General features: G+C 38.5%; 1 protein-coding gene across 1 annotated transcript in view; it reads left to right on the top strand.

The window, feature by feature from the left end:
- Window positions 1–571: 571 nt before the first annotated feature.
- TRPM1 (transient receptor potential cation channel subfamily M member 1) overlaps window positions 572–16,776 on the top strand; it is a 184,133-nt gene continuing 167,928 nt past the window's right edge. The window contains exon 1 of the mRNA XM_078151622.1: window positions 572–761. Within this exon, the coding sequence (XP_078007748.1) occupies window positions 572–761 (190 nt within the window). The remainder of the gene's footprint in view (window positions 762–16,776) is intronic.

Below are 16,776 nucleotides of genomic sequence, written 5' to 3'. Positions count from 1 at the left end.
ATTTAATGAAATTTTTTAATATGACAGCCAAAATGCTTATAAGCCAGTGAATTGGTATCATGTATAGATTTCCCAAGTCTTCTAGTTGCCAGCATAAGCTAAGAAAACTGTGAAAGTTGCATTCACTCCCTCTCTCCCCACAATTAATTAAAGTTCTTTAAGCCATGAGAGTCTCTGATCCTAAAGTTAAGTTTACCTGCATAGAATGCTCTTCCTTACACTTTCAGATCTATTATTTTGGCCTCACAGTAAAGCTTGATCTAAGTAGAGGAGGTATAATTATCTCCATTTTACATATGAGATACAGAGAAGTTTAGTAACTTGTCTAAGATCATAGAGGTAGTTAATGGCAGAGCCAAGACTAGAACATAACCATAGGTTTTCTCTGCTCCCTAAATCTGCTGTCACCATCATTTTTCAAGCTCATTAACTAGTTGGACAAATTTGGGGCTTGGGAAATAAGCTCTCAGGTTTGGCTAACGGTTGAAACTGACTGATAAGTAAAGCAATAAAAACGCCAGTGTCATATGGAGCCCAACAATCTTCTTGTTGTCAGGGTTAGAGGATAGCTATGGCACTGCAGGGATTGGTGGCAGATGAGAGGACAGGTGACATGTTGCATTGTGCAAGAGTTTTCAGAAAGATTCTCTGCAGCGTCGAGAGTATGGGAACCATTTCTGTGGATCGCCAACAATATTTCTGCCAGGATATTCAAGGGAGCCAGCTAATGGGGCCAAACTGGCCTGTACTCGGTACTGAGAGTAAGTGGATCCAGCTGTGACACCCACATTATGTCACTCAGTGTCATCATGGGGTGGACCATTTATAGGTATCTGTGTTAGTCTAAGACTGTGGTCCAGGTTGTTGCTGAGGTCATATATTATGTGCACCAAAACTGGGAAAGTAAGCAATGGTGAGATTAGTGGCTAGTCAGGCCAGTACTGCCTACCTGAATTATTCGAGTTGAACTTCCTGATTTCTCATCCCTAGAGAAGGGTGGCCAGCAGGAAGATATCAACCAAGTATAACTTCTGTATCTTGTGCAAAAGAAGTTGGAAATAAGTTATGGCACCCAGTGGAGGAGACTGAGTCATGATTATTTAAACATAGTGTGTGTGTGTGTGTGTGTGTGTGTGTGTATACATACACATACACACATACACACACATACATATATACACATGTGTGTGTATTGTATATATGTATGTATAATATATATAATTTATATTAAATTTAGTTAATAGCAAAGGCATTAATAAAATGTCACTCCTTGCTCAAAAAACCATCAATCCCTCCCTTCTGCCTCTAGGAGAAAATACAAACCTTTCCATTAACACTTAAGGCCCTCCAAAATCCAAAATCTGGTTCCCAGCTACCTTTTACCAACTTGATCTTTTATTATTTCCCTTTAAATATTCTATATTCCAGCCAAAGTAGACTACCAGCTATTCCTCATACTCATCATTCCATCTCTCATCTCTGTGGCTTGGCAAAAGTCATCCATCTCCTAGGAGTTCCTACCCTCCTCAATTCACTCTCCCTGAACCTTGATCTTCCTTCAGGGCTGAGTTCAGGAGCCACCTCTGTTTCAAGCTTTTTTTCCCAGTGGTTCATGTTTGCTCTTTGTCTTGTCTTTATGTATGTAACAAATTCTATTGAAGGTTTATGTTTAATCTCCCCTTTCTTGTAATTCCAAGATTCAACATATTCTTGTTGTCTTAGCCCCGAGTCCACAGCAAACTCTATCCTCTTAGGTCTAGATGCTATTAACAAATCCTTTAGACTTATCATAGTAAAGAACATAGAAATTTACTTAAAATACAGCATTGTGATATTAAGGAAAAACATTAGCAGCAAGCATTCCCAACAATTGTAGCCAGTTCTTACATCACTAAGTGCTTGGCACATAGTAAGTTCTTTGTAAATTCTTGCTGACCATGAGAGGTGTCAAACCCAGTCTTGACCCTATAGTCTGGCTTTAGCCCTGAGATCAGTCTACAGAAGCTGGAAACATTGGGATAAAAAATTACCCATCACTATAGGAACTTCAAAACCTCAGGCTATGGAAGTCATTGATATGGATATAGGAAGGTTGTTTTCTGGGGCAGCTAGGTGGTACAGTGGATACAGCACCGGCCCTGAAGTCAGAAGGATCTGAGTTCAAATACAGCCTCAGACCAAACACTTGACACTTACTAGCTGTGTGACCCTGGGCAAGTCACTTAACCCCAATTGCCAAAAAAAAAATGTTTTTAAATATCATAGGAATGTTGTTTCCATGCAAAAGGTGAGATCTCTGTAAAGGTCTGAAAGAGCGTGGACTTCAAAGAGTTTTCAATTCAAGCATCAGTAGAAATGATAAACTTCCTGATGGGAGGGTGGGAGGGGAGAGGAGAAATCTCAAGGTCTCTAAGATTAGATTAGATTAGATATTAGATATATCTAAGATACCCAGAACACCATATCATTTTTCTTTCCATTGCTTTATCCTTTCCTCTTCTATCATTTTCTTCTCAATGGTGCCCTTTTTCTAAAATTCTCATGACTATATGTTAATCCATTTAGAGCCCATGCACCCCAGGCACTAAGCACCCCAAGAAGGAAGAGCAAATGAAAATAGATGGAAACATTGACACTCTGGAAAAACTCTCCAATGATAGATGAACATGCTGCTTCCCTGCCCCCTGTAAAATGTAAGTTTCTGGGAATCAGAGACTTTTGCTTATACATTCATTTGTTTTTATCATTGTGTGCTTATAAAATGCTTTGTATACAGCAGGCACTTGATAAATGTTTATTGAAGTAAATGGCATGGAATTAAATTTCGGTTACAGATGATTATAGAAAAGGTTCTCAACTATTCAAAAATTATTTCTGTGGTATATGGGCTGATAGAAATTGCTATGCCTGGTATTACTTCTGAGCATTGAAAGATTTTCATCTCTCAGAACGCTACCTGAACTGAGCAGATGGTTATATAAATATAGTCCTTTCTAAGTTAAATTAAGTCTATAAGTACAAGCATCAAGTATTTAAGCATATTATCTCCAGTCTGGTCCCCCAGGTTCCATGGTTTACACAGAAACTTGGGAAGCTGGGTAGACTAATAGGATCATACATGTAGAACTAGAAGGAAACTGGAGGTCTACCCACTTATTGTACAGATGAAAAAACTAAGACCCAGAGAAGTTATGACTTGCCTAAGGTCATACACATTGTGAATGACCAAAGTGGGTTTGAACTCAGGTCCTCTGACTCCAGTCAGCCCTCTTTCCACAGAAACCTACTACTACCTCCATTACCCATAGTCACACAGTAAGTAAAAAAGAAGGGATTCAAATCCAGGTCCTCTGACTCCAAAAATGGCTATGGTTTGCAGTTACCATAGTTTGTAGCCATTTTCTTGAGCTATTGCCTGGAACACTGACAACAGATTTATTAAAGCAGTAGAATTGATGAGGCCAGAAACCTTAGAGACATCAGCAATGTAAAACTGCCTTCCCTTTTTGCACTACAAATACTTTCTACTTTTCTCTGCTAAAATCTGGCTGTAAAGACTTCAGGTGAAGATTCTAGAAGCTATGGTTTATTATACAGATTTCACATGAATCTATTTTTTCCTATAACCTCAAATATACTTTTTTTTCCCTTACTCAAGCAGCCCTTCTTTAAATCTTGAGGTGGAGATCCTAGCAGTCCAGGGAATTATTTAAGATATTTTGCTTAGTAAAAAAGATAAAAGAACAGACTTTTAGATCAGAGGTAAAACTCTTAGAAAGTTCTAAATTATTAAGAATATGTGGTCCATCAAATATGCCTATCAACAATAAAAAGGTCATTAGATTCACATAATATTTTTGTTTGTTTGATGGGTACCAGAAACCTTTGAACATAATAACATTGGTGTCTGGCTTCATATAAACATGACTTTATGAGAGTCTGCCAGCAAACTTTGGAGGCTGACACAAAACACCATACCACACCACACAAACAGTCTTTGTCGCAAAGTTGAAAGAGCAATAATTTATATTCTTGGTATTTTAGCTTTCATGGTGATATTTGGAACTATTCCTCATCCTCCATTGGCTCACCATGGATTTTCTATATCTTTTCTTGTCATAAATGGTTTTCTTGTCTTAAATATTAATATCCAATCACAGTTTTAGAAGAAGAATTTGGAACTTTGCAGCCTTCACATCCTTAAAATGTAGATGCAATACCTTTTTTTTTCCGTATCTTTTCTCTAGACGTTGTTAATGAGCCTATTAAAAGAGAGGGAGGCTTTGGAAAAGATAGTCTCTACTTCCTTTATTATTCTTATCAAGCCTGCATGTACTCCAAATCTCTTGGGAGCTAGTACTGTCAGGACTTTTTAGTCTTTGGAAAGGAGAGCACTTCACAAAATTTAACCTTGCAAAATAAAAACACAGTTTTGTTCAAAAGAGAAAGATATTTACTTAGAAACACTTGGTCTTCCAGGAAAAATTATTAGTGTAATACTTGCTATTAGATTAGTATCTAAATGAAAATCTATCCAAAATGACTCCTATAATAAAAATACAATACCTAATATTAATCCTAAAATACAATATATATATATATATACACATAATCTTTTTAAAAATATTTATTTTTTAACATTCATCTTCTTATATTTTGAATTCTAAATTCTTTCCCTTCTTCCAGCCGCTTCCTGATTGATTGAGAAGGCAAGCAATATTGTATCAATTATACATGCATGCACACACACATTCCTAAGAGGAGAATGGCAATGATTAAACTCTCTTCAGCTTTGTTAAGCCTACTTTGACATGAAGACACATTTCCCAACTTCTTGTAAAGAGAGAGAGGAAAAAAGGAAAGAAAAGGACTGCTGGTCTTCTGTCTATCACTTCCAATGGAAAAATTGGGAGGACCTTATGTTCCCTATTCTAACCTCCAGAAAAGAAAGAGGCAGGACATAAAGCAAAGTTTTAGCAGAATCAAGAGGCTTCTCCTCTATCATAGCCATCTTGAAGATTAGAAAAATTGAGAATTGCAGAAGACCTACCTGAAGCCCCAGGTTAATCTTTCTAGTCAAATCAGGTTATATGATCCTATTCATGTGCCTTCTTGCTAAGATACAAGACTGATCTTCAGGTCCTCCCCTTCCATCCAAAAGGGCAAAGCAACATCTCCTTTTGTACTTGAAGCTCTGCCAATAAAGAAATTAGGTTTTGGTTTTTTGGTTTTTTTAGGCAATTGGGGTTAAGTGACTTGCCCAGATTCACACAGCTAGGAAGTGTCAAGTGTTTGGTCTGAGGCCAGATTTGAACTCAGGTCCTCCCGACTCCAGGGCCAGTGCTCTATCCACTGCGCCACCTAACTACCCCAGAAATTAGTTTTGAATCAGGAAGTCCCAACCTTATTCATAATAGAAAGTCACCTCCTCAATCCGGTACACATGACTAATTAGAGACAAGCAGGATCTACCTTACTCATAATAATTAAAAGTTGCCCCTTTCAATCCCTGACCCACTGGGAATCAACCCTGCACTGGTTGCAGAGAAAAAAGAGAGAAAGAACATCTTTCATTCATTCATTCAAAGAGATAAAATACGTCCATTGTTGACTATGTTTTTGCCAAGGATGGCTCATCTATGAAGATGGCGTAACATTTTTCTGTAAGTCCAATGTCTAGAATAAAGACAGTAGTATTCTGCCCTGATCAGACCACACCTAGAGTGCTGTACTCAGTTCTGGGTACTATATTTTTTGAAGAACATTAGCAATCTTGAGTGTATACAGATGATGTTAAGCAAAATGGTAAGGCAAATTAAAAAACCATGTGATATAAGGAGCAGGTGAAAGAACTAGGGATTTTTATCCTAAAAAATGAATGAGAAACTGTTATCTGAAAGAAATCCTGGTTGTGGTCTATGTAGTTCCAGGGGAGAGACTGAGTCATTCAGTAAAAGTTACAAAGGGGAATATTTCATCTTGTAGAATGTAAGAAAGACAAAAAATCCTATTTCATTACCCCATCATAGCATATGGGGAGATAATCTGAGTTATTCAAATCTATTCTAGAGATTCCTCTGACACTTTCTACTATTGTCTCGAGCACAGCCCTGGCAATATACTGTTTGTTTTCTAAGGATGAGCCTTGCTAAGTACACAAAAGGCCCACGGCAGCAGACTGACACTTGCTGATGAATTCTTGAGTCACGACAACCCACAAAACACGAGCAGCACAAGATAACCACTGGCCCTGTGAAGCATCCTTCCCTTCTAAAAAGGTTGGAGTGGAATGGCTTGAAAGGGAGCAGAGGGTGCTAAGAAACACACAGTTCGCAAAATGCGTAGAACATTCACTTAGCTGTTACTCTAAATGAGATATCCTTGTTGCCCAAAGACCAACAAGTAGACACTGGAGGGACTGAATCATACTAATCTCAACATTCCTGCTATAAATGAAACCAGAAGACGAGAAGAAGTTACAACTAAATGGAAGGATGGCTAGCAAGTGTTCCTTGCAGAGGCAAATTAAGAAGCTGGAGGAGTTGGTTTTATCATGCACCCAAAGGTGACAAGAAACATCATTTAATGGGGCATTTGGAGAACACATATTTCAGAGCTAATGATAAACATTTGCAAAAGACATTCATTAAAAAAGTGGAAATGCATACACCAACATCTTCTCAGAGAATGCAGTGATAAAGAAATGCCGTGAAGAAGATATACAATCTCCAAATTAAATCAACATATACTTAGAGATTTGATAATTTCAATTCAAAGTTGGACAGAGGTAAAGACAGAGGCAGAGATTTGTAGCTCCCTTCCAACTCTTTGGTTCTGATTTCATTACTTCATCCGTCCCATTTTCTAAATTCCCAGGTTATGAAAATGTCCTATAAAGTTACAAGGTTTTACTGTATTTTTGAAGGCACTTCTGAATGCCACTCAAGATTTCTTCCTGTACTATCCAGTTATCAAAATTGGAAAGATAGACTCTCAATACTTTCCCAATAGAAGCTCAGGTACTGACATCTTTACTTCAGCTACAGTACATTGGAGGATCCATGATCTCATTGACAAGGCTCCTACCTCCAACACTGCAGAAAGACAGCATGCTACAGTGGGAATAGTATTGTCTTTGGTGTAGGAGGATCTGAGCTCCAGTCCTTCCTCTGTCACTACTTGTGCCACCTTGGGCAAATCACTTTGCCTCCCTAGGCCTCGGTTTCTTTATTTGTAAAATGAGGGATTTGAATTAGACCTCTGAACTTCCTTCCAGCTCCAAATCTAAGACCTACCCATGCTTTGTCAACTTGTGCGACTTTTGTCCATGAACCCATACATTCTGCATTGAAAAAACCACCAATAATGCTATACATCTTTTTACATTATGAATATACAAGGATAGCATTTAAACCATACATCTGTTACCCCCTTGCTCTCCCTCCATGATTGGCCAACCATGTTTTTCAATCATTTCATTTTCTGGATCTTAGGGTCATAGATTTAGAGCTGAGAGAGATTCAAAAGGTCATCTAATACAACCTGCTCATCATACAGATGCAGCTGAAACTCAGAGACGTTAAGTGATTAGCCCAATGTCATACAAGTATCAAATTGCAAGTCAGAGCTTTAACTGGATGGGTTCATACCACTTATTGTGCCCATGTCACTGTCGGTGATATACTGCAGCCTGTTTACATCCATCACATAGCTCTCAATTACCCTTTGGGTCACTGCAATTTCGATTCTTCAGACATTGTGGAGTTTCATGATTCGTGGCCATAGAGCATCACCAGAAGGATATTGAAAAGATGAGTTTTTATTTCAGGAAGCATCCTGGGATCATTGAAAGTGCTAAACAATTTCCTAAAAGCAATCCAAACTGTTCTCTTCCTTCCTGTTCAATTATGAGACTGGTGTATTTGCCATTTGTAGTGTGTGTCCAAGGTATCTGCACTAATGGGTTGGAATTCAATGGGATACTCTTCCACCTACACATTATAGTCTGTTTGTAGCTCTTCCATTTCACCTTTAAATGCTTGTAGGCTCAATGATTTACAACTGGAAAGAGCCTTAGGGGTAATCTAGTTCTCATTTTACAGATGAGGAAACTGAGGCCCAGAGAGATTAAATGATTTGCTCAAAGTCAGACAGGTAGTAAGTTTCAGAGATGGGATTTGAACCTATGTCCTGTGGTTCAAAATCCTGTGTACTTTCCACTACACTAAAGAAAATCCAAGAATAGATAGAAATATTCATAGCAGCACTTTTTTGTAGTAACAAAATACTAGAAGAAATTGTGAGCCTGTAGATTGAAGAATGGCTAGAGAAACTACAGAATATAAACATGGTGTAATATTATTGTGCAGCAAGAAATGGCAAAACTGAGGAATTTGGAGAAATATGGGAATATTGGTATGTAATGATAAATAGTTAAATAAGCAGAACCATCAATCAATTAATCAACAAACAATAATTAAGCACCTGCTATGTGCCAGTTACTCTGCTAAATGCTGAGGATACAGAAAAAGGCAAAAGACAAATCCCTGCCTTCAATATATAAAGCAATGACAAGTAACATAAATTAAAAGAACACAAAAAAGGAATTGTAATTGTAGTAGTTAATTTTGGTCCTAGAGAACAAATAATAAGACAGATCTCTGTCCTCTCAGAAGAGATGTTTAGGGACTAAAGGGATAGAATGTGGTCACTGTATCAGTTATCTTTGCTAACTGTTTTTCTTTGATACAAGGAAGAATTCAATTTCAGGGGTATGGTATATAAGTAGAAATATCTGTGATATAAAAAGAAAAGCCATAAATAAAACTTATTTTAAAATAAATAAGTGCTCTTGGAATGATACTGCTTAGTTGCTTCTCCTCCCAAACCTTTTTCAAACTTGATTTTCCTTCCATGGGTTTTCTGTTTTGTGAGATGATACTGTTTATAACTTTCTACCATCCTCTTCCATTGTGTTTTTTTTCTACACAAGAGTTTGTAAATAACTTTCTGTTCTAACCAGTGCTGCCTTTGGCTACCGTGTATTTTCCCATTGGATAAGAAGAAAAAGGGTTTACTTCCTGGGGTTGTTCTGGGGACTTCGTCGTGGTACTTTTCATTGGTTAAAATTCCGCAGGAAATGATGATAGTGTTGTTAGTTTGGCGATATTGTAATAGTGTGCTCGGTCTTTCTTCTTATCATCAGTGTGTCAGGAACCTACAACCTATGTAAATTGCATTCTATTTCCTAAGATACCCTTACTTTTCTGGAGGAGCTTTGTGTTAGGGTTGGGAAAAATGAAGGGATCGGATCTGTGGGGAACAAGATGGTGTTATCACCCACCATTTGCCAGAAGGAGAAAAAAAGTCAATTGTACTCGTTTATTGTTTCTTGAGTATTATAAGCAGTGGCTTCCACAAGCGGTTTAAATAAAATATTTTCACTGGTTTCAAACGTTACGAGGGTACTTTCCAATTTAAGCACAGCCTTTAATTTGTCAACCATATTTCAGTATTTCAATGCCTCAATTATCCGTGATTTCACTGATGTGGCTATTCCCTCCTCCAACACAAACAACAATTGCTTTATTACTTAGTAGGTGGTCTATGAGAAATTCTATTGTCCTCCCAAAAGTCATCACCCTATGCCAACCTGATTATGAAATTCTGTGAACTAGGCTAGGCTGGTCCTCAGATAATGTATTTCTTAAAAAAGAAAAAAAAACAGGTCTCAGTTTGGAACATGATGAGGTAGTGGCTGGGGGAATTCTGTGGATTTTGACATTTAGTATATATGGTTGATCAGATTTGAGCCAGAAGCTTAGGTATTCAATGAAGAGAAGTAAAGTGTTGTACAACAATCACAAATCAGGTTGCTCAATGAGGTCTTTCAAATTGTACCTTGGGCAGAGTGGGGGAGGCCCACGAGCCCAAGGGCGAGGGGCCCTGGCCAGCTAGGTGGGGCAGTAGACAGAGCATTGGCCCTGGAGTCAGCGGGACCTGAGGTCAAATCTGGCCTCAGACTCTTGAAACTAGCTGTGTGATCGTGGGCAAATCACTTAACCTCATTGCCTAGCTCCCCCCAAAAAAATTGTACCTTGGGCAAGGGTCTAAAAGGTTTAATGTTTTCTTCCAGAATCACGGCAAGCTGAGGAGCAGAGCCAAAATGGTAGAAGGAGCATTCCAGCCAAACTTTCCTAATGTTCCCCTCCAAACAACTTTGAAATAATGCATCAAATCTAATTCCAGAGCAGCATAACAAACAACAGATTGAGATGAGACATTTCTCTAGTCCTAGACAATTTAGAATGTAGGAAGGAAAGGTCCATGACACTGAGGTGAAAGCTGACCCCGAGTGTAGCAGGCCAGCAACACCAACAGTGGGTCTTGGAGACTGCAGCAGCAGCAGCATTTTGGGGAGTCTTAAGGGGATTGGACACTTGGTCAGAAAGAGATTAAAGGGGACCCTTGTGTTCACAGTAGGTGCAGGATAGAACAATGTTTGGCAAGTCCACTGCCCATTACCCAGCTCCAGGTCACAGTTCCAGGGTGGAGAGGAGCGCTTGTGGTCCCAATAGAGAAGGGACCCTAATTGCAGTTCTAGGGCAGAGAGAGAGCAGGGGCCCTAGTTGTTGGTTGTGGTTCCAGGGTGGAAAAGAGTTCTAGCATTAGTGGTTGCAAGGGAGCAGGGCTCTTACCTGAGTAAAGACCTGAGCATAGACCAGGAGAGCAGTGAGCACACCTCTCCTCGGGTCATATCAACTTGGAAACACTGAAAAGTTACAGACCCCCAGAACTAGCTATGACAACAGTAAGACAGAAAAGCCTGAAGCTTGGGATAGTGACCTCCTCCTACTCCAGTTAAATAGAGCTCAACTCTAAAATAAGGCTCACTCTATGAAGAAATAGGCTGGAAAAGTGAGTAGACAACAACAAAAAGAACTTGACCATTAAAAGCTACTATGATGACAAGGAAGCTCAAGGCACAAACTCAAAAGATAATGACTTGGAAACATCCACAAGCAAAGTCTCAATAAAAAAAAAAGGCAGATTGGATACAAGCCTAACAAGAATTCCTGGAAGAGCCAAAGAAAGAGATTTTTTAAAAGAGGGGAAAAAAAGATTTTAAAAATAAAATTAATTAAGGAGGGGAAATAGAGAAAAGAAATTAGGGTAATCAGAGAAAATTATGAAAAGAGAGTTAACAGCTTGGTAAAAGAGATACAAAATCTCACTGAAGAAAAGAATTCCTTAAAAAGCATAATTGGACAAAATGGTAAAAGGAGTACAAAACTTCACTGATGAAAATAACTCCTTAAAAAGCAGAATTAACCAAATGGAAAAAAGAAGCACAAAATCTCATTGAAGAAAATAATTCCCCCAAAATTAGAATTGGCTAAGCAAAACTTAATGACTCCATGAGACATCAAGAAACAATAAAACAAAGTCCAAAGAATCAAAAAATAGAATAAAATGTGAAAAATCTCATCAGAAAAACAACTAACCTGGCAAATAGATTGAGGAGAGATAATTCAAGAATTATTCAACTATCTGAAAGCCATGATAAAAAAAAAGGAGCCTAGACATCCTATTTCAAGAAATTTTAAAGAAAAACTGCCCCAATATCTTAGAACCAAAGGGCAGAATAGAAATTGAAAGAATTTACTGATCATGTCCTCAAAGAGGTCCAAAAATGAAAACTCTCAGGAATATTATAGCCAAATTCCAGAGCTCTCTAATGATCTAATTAGAAAGTTGAGGTATGAGTAAGAACTTAAATAATAAAGATTTAAACTCTAATGAATTTAATTATATTCTAACATATTCCAGTTATGTGTTCATATGTTTCATCCATTTGCCAGACTAGATTATAAACTCCTTCAGGGTAAAAACTACATTTTTTTTATCTTTGTCTACATAGTGAGTGCTAAGAAAATTATCATCCCTTTCTTCCTCTTTCTTGCATTACTGGGGATAAATAACTGGGGGAAATAAAGTATGTTTTATTTATGAGCAATAATAGGTAATTAGTGATGTTTTTTACTTCTTTTGCCACTTTGTCCAATTATGCTTTTTAAGGAGTTCTTTTCTTCAGTGAGATTTTGCACCTCTTTTACCAAGCTGTTAACTCTCTTTTCATAATTTTCTCTGATTATTCTCATTTCTTTCCCCAATTTCCCTTCCATAATTAATTTTATTTTTAAAATATTTTTTCCTCTTTTAAAAAATCTCTTTCTTTGGCTTTTCCAGGAATTCTTGTTGGGCTTGTGTCAATCTGCCTTTTTTCATTGAGACTTTGCTTGTGGATGTTTCCAAGTCATTATCTTTTGAGTTTGTGTTGAAACTGAAGAAAAGAAAGGGAAGAAATGATATTTTCATTAGAGCAATGGCAATCAGGGAGAAGAGAGAGACTATGGAAAGACTGACTCTCATTTTGCAAAGGGTAATTGGCATAGGAAGATGACATCCCTTGCCTGAGAAACTGATGGCCTAGCTGATAAATAGATGATGGATTTGGGGTTACCATGAGATGAATCTAGAAGCTGGGGCCTCAGAAGAGAGAAAGAGATTAAGAGCAACAGGGGCAGACAGAGACAGACAGAAAAAGGCAGAGAAGGACAGAGACAGGAGGGAAGGAGGGAGAGAGAGAGAGAGAATATTTAAAAGATGCTCCACTACTCAGTCACTTCAGTTTTAAGGACTTAGGGGGCAGCTAGACGGTGCAGTGGATAGAGCTCTGGCCTTGGAGTCAGGAGGACCCGAGTTCAAATCTGCCCTAAGACACTTGACACTTAGTAGCTGTGTGACTTAACCCCAATGGCCTCACAAACAAAAGAAGAATTTTCAGGACTTAGAGGGGAGGAGGCCTCATATTTGAGATTCTAAATACCTTGGAGGTTTTACGTACATATTAGGAGTAACAGCTACTTATTCAAAGATTTTTGTTTTTCTGCTATTAGCAAGCCTTTTTTTCCCTGCAATATTATGACCTGTATAAATGAAAGTGGGAAATCACAGTCAGTATACTGGAGGCCACTATATATACATTCCCCAGGTTTATTGGGTATGGACTAAGAACCAAGAAATTGTAAAATCCCGTAGTGTATCCAGATCATTTGAGTCATGAGACATTCTTTGACATAAGAGTTTTATTTATATCCCCAGCAGCCAGCCAGCCCAGTGCCTTGCTTTTTTTTTTTTTGGTCCAGAACTGTGAGTTGATTAGTGTGAGGAACTCCAGCTGTGAAAAACCCTTCCTCTAATGTAAAACTGTAATTTGTTGGTGCAGGGGCTTAATAAATGTTGGTTAAATTTGAATCAATACAAAAACATGACATGCTGCAAGGTAATAGATAATTTATCGCCACCTGACCCAAATGGGCAAGAATTGTTCCAAATTAAGAAATGAGAAGAGGTTCCTAATACTCGTTTTATGCAGCCTTTCTGGTGCTGTGATGGAGGATGGTCCAAGGGATGGTCCATCTCTCTCCACTTTCTATGACTATTCTCAGCAACCTTACAAGCCTGACAATGTTCCTTATCACCTCATGTATTTCCCATAGAGCACATTACATTAAGATTCCCCTCCAATTCTAACTTCTCAATGAAATTAAGCATTTTCTTCAATTATGAATGTAGTCAACAAACATTATTATGGAAAGTCAACAAACATTATATTGGCTTCACCAGATTGTCAAAGGGGTCCCTGGTACAAAATAGGCTAAGAAACCTATTTGGATATCCCCTGCACCCAGCCCAGTGCCTTGCATTTAGAAGTAGAGAGATGTAGTTTTCCCAAAGTAATTATGTACTGAGTAGCATAGTGGACCTCTATGTGGGGTCAAATCCCACCTCTGACATCAGCACTGGTTGTATGACCCTGTGAAGGAAGGGAGAAAGAAAAAAAGCATTTATTAAGCACTTATGATGTACCAGGCACCATATTAAATGCTTTACAAATATTTTCTCATTTGGTCCTCACAACAACTCTATGAGATAGATGCTACTATTATTTATTCATAATTGAAGAAAATGCTTAATTTCATTGAGAGGTTAGAGTTGGAGAGGAATCCCAATGTGCTTTTTTTTCACATTTCACATTTTTTTTTCCATATATGTCCCTAAAATCTATCTGTGGGTCCTATGGATATGTTTTAACCCTAGGTTAAAAAAAAAACTTGTCCGTATATTGTAAGTTATAGGGAAGGTTCTTATCTTCATTTTAGAGGTTTTTCTCTACCTCATAGGCTCATGAGTCTAGAACTTGAAGGGACACTAGAGGTCATCTATTCCAACCCTCTCTTTTTAAGAGATGATGAAAGTGAGGTTCATGGGAGTGACTCACCCAAGGTCTCACACCAAGTAAGCATCACAGGTAGGATTTGAACCCAGGCACTCTCACTCTAAAGCCAAATATCAAGTCCAATTAAAGCATAGAAACAAAAAAAATCATATACTGGGTATGACATGAGACAGAAGGAAGATCGCTAGACTGGAGATCAAGAAACCTGCATTGTAGTCCTTGTTGACTAGGACTTGGCAATAGTTGAATAAGCAGGTCACTTCTCCCTTAGTCTGTTTCCTTATATATAGGAGATGAGGTTGTGCTTAGATTCCTAAGTTCCTTCCAGCTCTAACATGGTGTGATGGGCAAGTCTCTCTGGCTGTTGGAAATCCATCTGCCCTCTGGATATACCTTTCTCTTGATACAAAAATCATTTCCATTTGATACCCAAATCATATCCATTTGATGACCCTGTGTTTTGCCTGAATCCAAACCTTTTGGGGCCACTGCTTTTTCAAAGTAGATTTACCTTCCATTGCCATTTGTTAAATCTCCATCCACTAAAAACCATGGCTTGCAAGAGCTTGCAGTGCATTAAGCCTGATTATAAATGCTGTGGAAAAGGAAGGGGACAGGGTCATGGAGGGGAGCTTTCAAGTAGGGAGGGGAATTGGGGAGCAGGGGAAGGGCAACCATTACAATCAGCACATTGCCTAGTGCTGCTCGTGGTCCAGTCTGTCTCCTCCAGGATACCCATCCTGGCAGGGATACTCTGCTTCAGGACTTTGCTTTTTCCCTTCAGGTATCCCCCTATTCTCTTGACCTGAACCCTACTGAGCCAGGGCTTTCTCAGATTCTACCTTTGACTTTCTGAGTGAGACCAGAGGTTCTCCAGGCAAAGAGATGTTTTGTCTGGAGTAGAGAACATGGGAACTAAAAAGGGGAAGGGAGGAAAGCTCACTGGCTCCTTAAGGAGGATGAGTGGTTCGTTCAAGCACACTTCACTCAAGAGCTCAGCATCTGGATCCCAAAAGGTGAGTAAGGCTTGCTCCTTCATGGCTGGAGATGGGGGCGGGGGACAAAAAAGAGATCGGGATTACTTCTTTCTCCCTCTTTCTTGTCACTTATTTATTCATTCATTTAATTATCATTTTATTTTATTCATCTATTGCATCCATCTATTTGTTTGATTATTTATTAGTGTTTGTGATGTTTTTGTTCAAGGGTTCTTAGCCAAATTATCTTTATTCAATCTTTTCTATTGCACAGTAGCTGAAATCAGCTCTAGAGTATCAGTCATTTTAATCATGGACTTCGATAGGGGTGGTTTCACATATACTGTGGCTGTGAATGTCTCCCATCTTTGGTTGAGTTCAGATGTGGCTATTTTAGCATGTGAATTGGGTGCCTTTCACGTCAGGACACTGAGTTCCTTTAGTTTCATTGTCTGTATAGTTCATTTGATGCTTAACCATGTGCTGTCATGAGACAGTTCTACAATTGTCTAGAACTGGACTTCAGATCATAGTTAATTTCTTACCTGTTTTACTCCCCCAGCTATAGTGCAAGCTCTTTGGAAGCAGGGAGTATGTTGTTTTCATATATCCTACAGCACTTAACCTTGGTACCCTGCATATAATAGGTATTCAATTAAAATTTACTTATGCTTTGATTTTAAACTGGTTTTGTTTTTAATTCTCATTGCCCATCATTTGGAAATGCAATGAGTCCCTCAAATTCAGAATACCACATTGAACACTGAGCATCTCCTCACCCAGGGAACCTCTGGTCTTAATCAGAGAAACAGAGGTGGAGTCTAAGAAATTCCCAGATCAACAGGGTCTCAGATAAGAGAAGGGGAACCAGGAAGATAAAGAAGAGAAGGACCAGTAAAGACATGTGTGATGTCTTGAAAGGTTGGCAATAATTTTTAGGAACACGGTTTGGATGTGTGCCAACCCACCACCTGCTGCTCTCTCCTTCAGCTCTTCCTTAAGAGACTTGTTGTTTCCTTATTCTTATTGATCTTCGCTCTTTCTTTGCACTTATTTTTGGGAAGTGGGGAATAGGAAATGAAAGGTTATGGGCTTTCTTCCTCTGCTCACCCAGTCAGTTCTATCAGCTCCTGATTTTTGGTAAATTTTGTGTAGACTAGTGGAACAGTGTAGAAATCCTTATACCCAAGTTCTAATCCTGGCTTAATTAACTAACTGTATGATTTTAAACAGGTCACTTAATCTCTGAGACAGTTTCCTTTTGTATACATTGATAGGTGGTGTTATGCGGACCAGCTGAGACAATGTATAAGAAACCACTTTGAAAAAATAAACACAGCACCATCCAAATGCCAGATGGGATTAATTTTGTAAAAACTAGGCTCTTTATGTGTGAATTGGTTCCACTGCTCCAAACTCTCTTGGCCTGTTTCCTCATCTTCTCAAATGAGAGTTTTAGAGTAGCTGATCTCTAAGGTTCTTTTCATCCCTAAAATT

This window comes from Phascolarctos cinereus, unplaced genomic scaffold (genome assembly GCF_003287225.1).
Source record: "Phascolarctos cinereus isolate Bilbo 61053 unplaced genomic scaffold, phaCin_HiC Scaffold_3;HRSCAF=262, whole genome shotgun sequence".
NCBI lineage: Eukaryota > Metazoa > Chordata > Mammalia > Diprotodontia > Phascolarctidae > Phascolarctos > Phascolarctos cinereus.
Note: the sequence above shows the minus strand (reverse complement) of the source record. Positions and strands in the feature narration are given on the sequence as shown.